Source organism: Garra rufa, chromosome 23 (assembly GCF_049309525.1).
Source record: "Garra rufa chromosome 23, GarRuf1.0, whole genome shotgun sequence".
Lineage (NCBI taxonomy): Eukaryota > Metazoa > Chordata > Actinopteri > Cypriniformes > Cyprinidae > Garra > Garra rufa.
In genome coordinates this window covers 23,521,215-23,531,346 of record NC_133383.1, presented here as the reverse complement: position 1 = coordinate 23,531,346, position 10,132 = coordinate 23,521,215, and the positions used below count along the sequence as shown (strand labels likewise).

General features: G+C 36.5%; 2 protein-coding genes across 6 annotated transcripts in view; both read left to right on the top strand.

The window, feature by feature from the left end:
• LOC141299195 (protocadherin gamma-C5-like) overlaps nucleotides 1–10,132 on the top strand; it is a 207,648-nt gene that overhangs the window by 42,326 nt on the left and 155,190 nt on the right. The window lies entirely within an intron of this gene.
• LOC141299194 (protocadherin alpha-C2-like) overlaps nucleotides 1–10,132 on the top strand; it is a 62,739-nt gene that overhangs the window by 33,834 nt on the left and 18,773 nt on the right. For 3 of the 4 annotated variants that reach the window (XM_073829501.1, XM_073829502.1, XM_073829500.1), the window contains exon 2: nucleotides 9,540–9,598. In XM_073829501.1, the coding sequence (XP_073685602.1) occupies nucleotides 9,540–9,598 (59 nt within the window). Of the gene's footprint in view, nucleotides 1–1,693; nucleotides 4,457–9,539; nucleotides 9,599–10,132 lie in introns of those variants that run through there. The other variant, XM_073829499.1, reaches the window with a different exon arrangement.

Sequence of the window (10,132 nt, the reverse complement as noted above, 5' to 3'; positions counted from 1 at the left end):
CTAAACATTTTTGTTTATACACTTCTCTGTTCCACCTTTGCACCTAACTTTTTTGACAAACTAGCACATTTTATCTTTTATATATAGGCTACAGTTTGTTATTAATATTCACGAAAAAAAAAAAAACCTGTTGCGGTGCTCTCTGTTGCAGAATATATTTTCACCGCACCAAGACTAGCAATGTACAGCGAGAGACGTTGTCATTAATATAAAGTCATTATTTTTTCAAAAATACAGTATTTTGATACAAAAATATTTTTCTATTAATTTATCAGTCTGCATTTACATCGTATAATAAACACCAGTTTTGACAAATTATATTTTTCTTCGATTGACTGCTTATCTTAAAAAAAAAAAAAAAAAACATTTAATAAACTTTCGCATAATGGCCCAAATATGTTGTACAAATGTCTAGTTAACGTTATAAAACAACCAGAATAATATAAAAAAATACAAATATTTGATTGTTAAAAAGAAAAAACGAATTCTCATCTTAATGAAATTTTTATTATGTTTTATTTTTACATGGTTATGACATGAGGCGATTGTAATGCGACGGGTTTACGCTGACAGTCTGCCCTGGCTTAGTTTATGTCATCGGTTTCAGAGTGACACGGTCCCTCACTGTGGCGCATTTTGACGGATGCACAGAGATCGCGCCCCAGGCGCGCACGCCCGAATGACCTGGTCTGTCTGAAGTCAAAGCCACAGACGGGGAGAGAGAGGCGGAAAGAGAAATGCGCATTCTAGGGCAATGATAATTGTAGATTTTAATAAACATAACCGTTCTGGAACCAATACAGAATAAACGTATTTCGTATTTCAAAACATTAGCAATTTTTTTTTTTCTAAACATTAAGACGCTTGGTTGTCTAAAATAATTTGGCTTGTCATTCTTCGGCCGCTGACAACGATAATCATGTTTGAGAAGTCACAGCCTGTCAGAACAGTGAGATTCTACAGATTGTCTTTTTATTTACTTGACAAAGAAAAATAAGTATATAAATAAAGTAAAATTGAATAAATTAATTATTAATACTTTTTATGAGGTTAAATAGCAACGTTTGCGATATTTAACCTTAAAAATACGTTTTGTGTTTTTAAATATATAAAAAAAATGTTTACTACATGGCAAGGTATCCAATTAACAACTTTTTACTTGAGAGTTTAGAGTTACTATTTTACACATTTTTGCAGTGTAACATCACGGCCATTTATATAGATACAGCAGAATCTAATCTCTTACAGAAAAGCATTTAATTTCGAGTGTTTTTCCTCATCCGTGACTCTCTTAAAGTGATGAACCAAAGCTTAAAACGCACTGGCCTAGTTCAGAAAAACATAATGCATCCCAAATGCTCGCTTTCTAATTAACATGTAGCTTTTTCCTCCAAATTTGATGGCATTAATAAATATAGCTGTTGCTTTTTGGCTGCTTCCATCAAGCTGTTATATTTTCTTACAAGGTTTCGAATATCAGAATGCATTATATTTGAGCATGCAGCCCCTCCCCCGGTGTGCCGCACCAACACCATCGAACTGAGCTATGAAGAAGAGGAGGAAAAGGAGTACGAATGGGAGGGGTGGCTTGAAACTGAGAGAGAGAGAGAGAGAGAGAGAGAGAGAGAGAGAGAGAGAGAGAGAGAGAGAGAGAGAGAGAGAGAGAGAGAGAGAGAGAGAGCGCACGGCGAAATGTGCAGCACCAGTGGCAAGGAAACACACCCGTCAGCTGCGCGCAGAGGGGAAAAAAAAAGGATAAGCGCGGACAAAGGAAACATGGACGCATCCGAGAAGTATCCGTGCGCTTTTAGAATGGAATTGACAATTAGCCCATTGTGCACATAAATGTAAAACCTTTAATGCTGAAGTGGGAGGCAAGATATTGCAAGCTGACAAGGCGGAGTGCTGTTTTTAATCCGTCTGCGGATCCTATGATCTTGCGATGGCTGTTGCAGGGATATGTGATTGCCTAGACAAAAAAGTGCCTCTTTCTTTTTTGCTATTACTGTTATTTTGTGGCCTTGCTCTCGGACAAATACGATATTCCGTGCCAGAGGAATCGGAGAGTGGAACGATTGTAGGTGATATTGCACAGGATTTGGGTTTGGATATTCGAAAGCTCTCCACCCGAAAGATTAAGGTAACCTCTGACAGCGGCAAAAGGTACGTGGACCATAAGAATGGAAAATTATTGGTGAACGAGAGAATTGACAGAGAGACATTGTGTGATACAAGCGCCGCGTGTGTTTTGAATCTAGAGGTTCTTCTTGAAGACCCAAATGAAGACCATAATGTCGAGGTGGAGATAACAGACGTGAATGATAATACGCCGCAGTTCCCCAGAGACGAGTATCAATTGGAGATCACAGAGTCTGCTTTGCCGGGCTCTCGTTTTCCGATCGAACACGCGCAAGATCCGGACATCGGTTCCAATTCGGTTCGATTGTACCGGCTCAGCCCAAACGAGCATTTCGCTCTCGATTCCAACAAGCCTTCGTTGAATACTAAGCACATCGAGCTCGTTCTGAAAAAGCCCTTGGATCGCGAGCTCGCCCCTTACCATCAGTTAATCCTGACAGCGACAGACGGTGGCACACCAGCACGAACTGGTACCGCAAAAATCAACGTTCGCGTCTTAGATTCGAATGACAACAACCCCGTTTTTGACAGCTCAGTATATAAAGTCAAATTGCTTGAAAATTCGCCCAAAGACACATTAGTTATCAAACTGAATGCCACGGACCAAGATGAAGGAACAAACGGGGAGGTGCTTTACTCATTCAGCAGTTACACCCCAGACAGGGTCAGGCAGATGTTCAGCATGGACACCAACACTGGAGAAATCAGAGTCAAGAGCAATGTGGACTACGAGGACACTAATTCATACGAAATGTACATCCAGGCCATGGACAAAGGCCCAGCTCCGGTGGCAGCTCATTGTAAAGTAGTGGTGGAGGTCGTAGATGTCAATGACAACGTTCCAGAGATTGTGCTCTCGTCTTTGTCCAGTCCAGTGCGTGAAGATGCCCGTGCGGATACGGTGGTTGCCCTAATCAGTGTGACTGACCGGGACTCTGGCCCTAACAAACAGGTCACCCTTGAAATTCAACCTGGTCTTCCTTTTAAAATCAAGTCATTTAGAAATTACTATACCTTGGTAACCTCTGCCTTTCTTGACCGCGAGACCACAGCAGCCTATAACGTCACTCTCAGCGCTACCGATGCCGGCAACCCTCCCCTTTCGTCTCAGAAGACCATTCAGGTGGATGTCGCCGATGTGAACGACAACCCTCCACGCTTTGAGCAGACTTCCTACACTGTGTATGTCATGGAGAACAATGCACCCGGAGCCTCGCTCTGCACCGTCAAAGCTCAGGATGCGGATGTCAACGAAAACGCTCGTATCACCTACACGGTCCTAAACGACAACAATCACGGGATCCCGGTCACCTCCTATGTGTCGGTTAAAGCGGACACAGGTGTTGCCTACGCTCTTCGCTCCTTTGACTACGAGTCATTACGGGAGTTTCACTTCCAGGTTAAAGCTCAGGATGGGGGTATCCCACCACTCAGTCGTGTAGCCACCGTTTACATCTATATAATGGATCAAAATGACCACCCACCTGAGATTGTGAGTCCCCCAACCAATGGCACGCGCTTAACGGAGACGGTACAGAAAAACGCAGAGCCAGGAACTTTGATCACAAAGGTAGTGGCCTACGATGCTGACGCAGGACAGAATGCGTGGGTCGTCTATTTGCTGGACCAGGCCAGTGATCTGGATCTATTTAAAGTTCACGAACACACTGGAGAAATTCGTACAACGCGGCGCGTCCTGGAAGACAACTCCACCTCTTTCAGTCTAACCGTACTAGTAAGGGACCATGGCGAACCACCTCTGTCATCCACCGCTACGATCAACATCGCTGTCATGGAGGTGCCATTAAAAGTCACACCTGACCCCAAACGAATCATCCGCCCTCACAGCTCTCTCTTGTTTTCCAACGTGACACTGTACCTCATTGTGGCACTGAGTGCCACTACCTTTGTGTTCTTGGTGACAGTGGTTGTGTTGGCCATCGTACGTTGCCATGCCTATTGCACCCAGCCCGGGTCCTGTTCGCCCTGCTGCGTGTCCCAGAAGGCCCAAGCGGAAGGTGGCTCAGGAGGGGGCGGTGGAGGTGGTGGTGGTGGTGGTGGTGGATCTCAACCCAATAACAACGTGGTGCTTAGACGAGACCTCAAGGTTGAGCCTCATTATATTGAGGTCCGGGGTAATGGCTCTCTGACCAAAACCTATTGCTACAAGACCTGTCTGACTGCTACCTCAGGCAGCGACACCTTCATGTTCTACAACACGGGCCGACCCATCAGTGGCACCTGGGGCTCCGAGCGTTTTTTTACAGGAGGGAGCGGATTTGTTCGCAGGCTTAGCATGCCAGATGCATCAATACAGGTGTGTCTCAACACAAAGTATATATCTGTAAAAAAACAAACAAAAAAAAAAACAGCTGTTAAAAACTGTCAAATTTACGGTAAAAAACTAAAGAAAAAAAGCTGTTGTTGCCAGAAAGTCTGTAAAAAATATATAATATAATATAATAATAAAAAATGATGTCAATGCTTGGGGTTTTACTTAGATACTGAATAACATAAAATGTAATAAAATAATAAAATAAACTGCAAGTTATATGGTAATTCATATTTTTTCTTTCAAAAACTATTCATTTTACAATAATTAACAGGAAAATGTTAAACCAATTTTTACCAAATATGGTTAGGATAATAATGATAATAATAATGATAAAAACAACAATAATATTAATAATAATAAATGATGCTAGTGGTTGGAGTTTTACATGAATTCTAAAAAACATAAAATGTAAAAATAATAAATAAATGCATACTTAAAAATTAATATTATTTGAATAAAATAAGTTATATGGTTACTTATAATTTACTGTATGGTTATGCAAGGTATATTGTAATTCATATTTTTTTCTTTAAAAAATTATTCATTTTACAATAATTAATAGAAAAAATATGTTAAAATCAATGTTCACCAAATATGATAATATAATATAATATAATATAATATAATATAATATAATATAATATAATATAATATAATATAATATACTGCAAGTGCTTGGGGCTTTATGTAAATCCTAAGAAACATTTAAAAAAAGAAAAAAAAAAAAAAAAGGATAATAAGAATTAATTAATAATTAATTAATAATTAATTAATAAATTAACAAAATATATGCATGTACATAACTGCTAAAAATAAGGGAATGTTTATTTATTGACTTTCACCATAAATTATTTTGTAGATTTAAACTGCAAGTTACACGGTCATTATTTTTTGTCCTTTCAAAAACTATTAATTTTACAATAATTAACAGAAACATTTTAATTAACCAATTTTCACCATATATGGTAAGGGAATTTAATTAGTTTTTACTATAGCATTTTTTATTTTTTTACAATTATGTTAAATAACTAAACATACAATCCTAAAATGTTTTCTTGCAGCACATATTCTGTTTAAATTACAATAACACTTGATATATTGAAAACCAGAGTTGAGCTAGTTGAGTTAAACTTTTACTTAATATAGTGCTACTCTGGTTTCCAGTATGTTTTAGTGTAAATGGTAATTTGCTCAAACCAAGAGTTGCAATAAAGCTCCGTGGCCACGTGTCAGAAGCTCTTGACCTTGTCATCTCCTGTTGTACTATGCGGTTATCTAGTGCAGCTTTACAGTGCTTTGCTTCACCCTGCATTAGTGTCAAACATCAAGACTTTCTAGAGTAGCATTGCATTTATGATGATTCAGGCGTTTGCTCCCACATCTGTCACCACATTTTCAGGATTATTTCCTTCCACCCACTCCCATGTCACTGCCATTTCTTCAAGATTGTATTTGAATTTCATTATTTTATATACACTAAATTACACTCAAGTAAATATATTTTATTTTGGGTGCCACATAGACCAAGCTCCTCAAAGTTAATGCAGATAGGATACATCTTAGTGTAGTGCCTGTGCAATGCATCTGCTGTCATAGATGTACAATTGATGTGTTTTTGTCAGTGTAATTGGCGTGAATTCATGTTCACTCTGTCAGCCATGGATTCGTGAAATGTGTTTTAATTAGCCAGAACATGATCCAAAGGCTGTGTAGCCTTGATCTCTGGCTCATGGGAGGGGATGTTGCAGATGGCTTAAAAAAGACAAAAAATAGTCTAAAAATGTCTACAGTACAAGAATAACTAGAGTTTGCAGAGATGCTCTTGACAGCATCAGATCCTCTCAGATGTGTTGGTGAGAGGCACTGCAGCACATTCGCCACTGCAGAGGATTTAGGAGCAGAGGCCGTCTGTCCAAGATAAGAGAGCAGGCAATGAAATTAACCTCCAGCCTTTGATTCTCAAGCCCTGCAAATTACATTGTGAGAGCGAAGCAAAGTCTCTTTGCACGCACTCTCTCCCCCCTGAATTCACCTGATAAAGAATGTTATTTACTCAAATTATCTGGGCCATTCTCTAATGCCTCATCCTATCACAAATTACCCAACCTAGTTTTTTTTTCTTCTCTTTACTAGGGCAAATATAAAAAGAGTGGCAATTACGTGCTTGTGCTCTCCCTCTGTGTAATTCATTCACTGTTATTGCTGGGAAACAGATGACCCTCTTATGTTTGAGGCTTTTGTATTAGGTTGTGAGATGAATGGTCATCTTGTGTGACCAGTGCTCAGATTTAGTTGCTCTGGTTGAGGGCAGAAAATGCTCAAGTATCATATTACATGAGGTCAGCTGGTATCCCGGGATGATATCATTCCCGTATGGGGAACGAAGGGATTGATGCTGGGAGAAGAGAAAGCTCTTTAGGGACTTGATGTTGAGCAGAAAGGGCCAAGTCATCAAAAAATGTGTGGTAATGGCTGTGGTGATGCACTGATATAAACATTTTGGCTGATACCAAATAAATATGTGTTTATGTCAATGTTATGGCCGATGCCATAACTAAGTGCTAAATGGCTGATATTAAAAATTGTGATTCTTTAAAAATGTGTGTAAAAACTCACCAAAATCAATCATTTTAAAAGCTAAGAAGTGAATTAAGTCATAGTCACAGAATTATCATTGAAAATATAAATGCACATATTCAGAAAAGAATATCGAAGTTGTAAATGAATAGTGAAGATTATTGAAATATATTTGAGAAGAAAATACCATTTGAGTCTCTCTATTTTCAAAATTTCATGTTTAATGTAATGTGTTCTTGCTGTTTCGTTGAAACAAGTTTTACTCCAAATTTCTAGTAAATTTCACAACTAATTACAAAGCAGATCTTTTTATAGCTTACATGTAAAAACACATGATACATGGTGTAGAAACAGTTTTCACTTAGAAATTGTTAGTAAATTACACAGTTACAAAGTAAATCCTACACCATTTTTTACAGTATAAATATAAAATGCACTTAACAAATGTTGTAAAAAAACTAGTAAATTATTATTAGTAAATTTCATAAATATTTACACAATAAATCTTAGACTTTTAATAGTTTAAATAACGTAGAAACAGTTTTCACTCAGAAATGGCTAGTAAATTACACAAGTAATTCCAAAGTAAACCCTACACCAATTTTTACAGTAAAAAATGGTGTAGAAACTATTTTCACTCAAAAATTGCTAGTAAATTTCACAAATGTGACCATGGACCACAAAACCAGTCTTAAGTAGCATGGGTATATTTGTAGCAATAGCCAAAAATACATTGTATGGGTCAAAATCAAGTTTTCTTTTCTGCCAAAAATCATTAGGATATTAAGTAAACATCATGTTTCATGGAGATATTTTGTAAATTTCCTACCGTAAATATATTAAAATTTCATTTTTGATTAGTAATATGGATTGCTAAGAAATTAATTTGGACAACTTGGGCAATTTTCTCAGTATTCTTTTTTTTGCACCCTCAGATTTGCAAATAATTGTATCTCTGCCAAATATTTTCCTATTCTAACAAACCATACATCAATAAAAAAACTTATTTATTCAGCTTTAAAATGATGTATAAATCCCAATTTCAAAAAAATGAAACTTATGACTGGTTTTGTGGTCCAGGGTCATAAATAATTACAAAATAAGACTTAGACTTTTTTATAGTTTTTTTTTTTTTTTTTTTACACACAAATAAAAAATGGTGTAGAAACAGTTTTCACTCAGAAACTGCTCGTAAATTACACGGTTAACTACAAAGTAAATCCTACACCAAATTTGTTACAATGTAAATGTATGTTTTTACATTTAAACTATAAGAAAGTCTAAGATTTATTTTGTAATTATTTCGTCACCTTAGAATTATAAGGTTCTATCTGCATTCTGAGCACTTTTGAGATATTGAGCTTTAAAGTTTTTACATTCCATAGACTTCTGTAGATAAAACCATTTTGCTTACTAAAAAAAGGCCCACAATGTACACAGCTTACAAAAGAAACATCATATAATGTAAATAAGTAGTACACAGAATAAGTGAATAACTCAATTTTGACAAAAATGTCAGATGGAACCTTATAATTCTAAGGTGACAATTTGTGAAATTTATTACCAATTTTGAGTGAAAATAGTTTCTACACTTTTTTTCCAGTGCATTTTTACATTTAAACTGTAACAAATTTGGTGTAGGATTTATATTAGTAATTTCTGAGTGAGAACTGATCCTACACCATTTGTTCAGTGAGTTTTTACATTTAAACTATTACAAAGTCTAATATTTATTTTTGTAATTATTTGTGAAATTAACTAGCAATTGTTGAGGAAAAATATAAAAATACACTGAAAAAAAAAATAACAAAAGAAATTGCAAGTAACACATTGGATTGGATTTTTATTTAATTTTTTTTTTCTTGAAAGACTGAAGCTGCTCCTACCTGATCTTATGACGAAAACGTACCTGTGGGAGCTTTTTCGCAAAACGCGAAATACGTATCAATAACAACATATCACTGCAGTTTCCAACAGAAATGAACACTAGAGGCGGTAAAACAGTGAGCACTTGTAATCGTTTCCATATGATTACAGCTCCATATCTTATGCTTTCTGGTGTTCTGACAAATAATGCAATAATGCAACTTCAAAAATGTAGGTGGAAATGATCGCACACAGCAAAATATCTTATATCTTCCAACGCCGATATATAGAAATCGCTAATATCAGTCATTAACCAATCGTGCATCCCTGTTGTGTATGTTTTTAGGTGAATGTCAAGTGTCCTTCATGTGCTTTATTATGAAGAACACTCTCTCCACACATACAAGTTTTATACCAGTGAGTCATTGGCCATGGCGTAGTGCCAATAATCGTCCCTGTAGTCCTGGTCTCCTTTAGCTGTGGTTCCTATTAAAATGCAAGACACACACACACAGAGCAGCATTATTTATTGATGAGAATGTATCTAACCCTTTTCTGTCCTTCCACCTCTTCCTTCCCTCTATCTCTCTTCATCTATCTCTCTCTTTCTCTCCTTCTGCAGCCCAAAGGACCAAATGCTGACTGGCGTTACTCTGCGTCGTTGAGGGCAGGAGTGCAGAGGTAAGCACTTTTGCTGTTAATAATGTCCTGAAAGAGTTACAGTCCTCTTCGAACTGTTATGAAAAACATCTCTCCTCTGTTTTCTGTAGCTAAATAAGATTTAGATGCTTTAGATGTTACATTTTTATTCTGATCTTGAGTTTAGTAGCTGAGTAAAAGTGTAAAAGCACTGTGAATCATGTCCATCTCTAATTTCCTCATTTCCTGACGGGCAATAATCAAATCCAGACCCTCAATGTCATTACGAAGGAAACCATCTTGTATGAATTTAATCAAATTGAAGAAGGAGCAGAAGCTAAAAAGCATTTACATTACACAAAATATTATACATTACATAAAATGTTTCAAATGTTTTTTCTTTAACAAAGAATTATTATTTCACTCATTACAAAGAGTATTGATAACATTTTAACTGTAAAGTTTAATTTGTAACATTAGATGATGTTTTGGGTACCATTTTCTTTTTTTTAAAATTTGTAAATATATTGTTCACTGATTAACATTAAATTTATTTTATAAAAATAAATGTTTTTA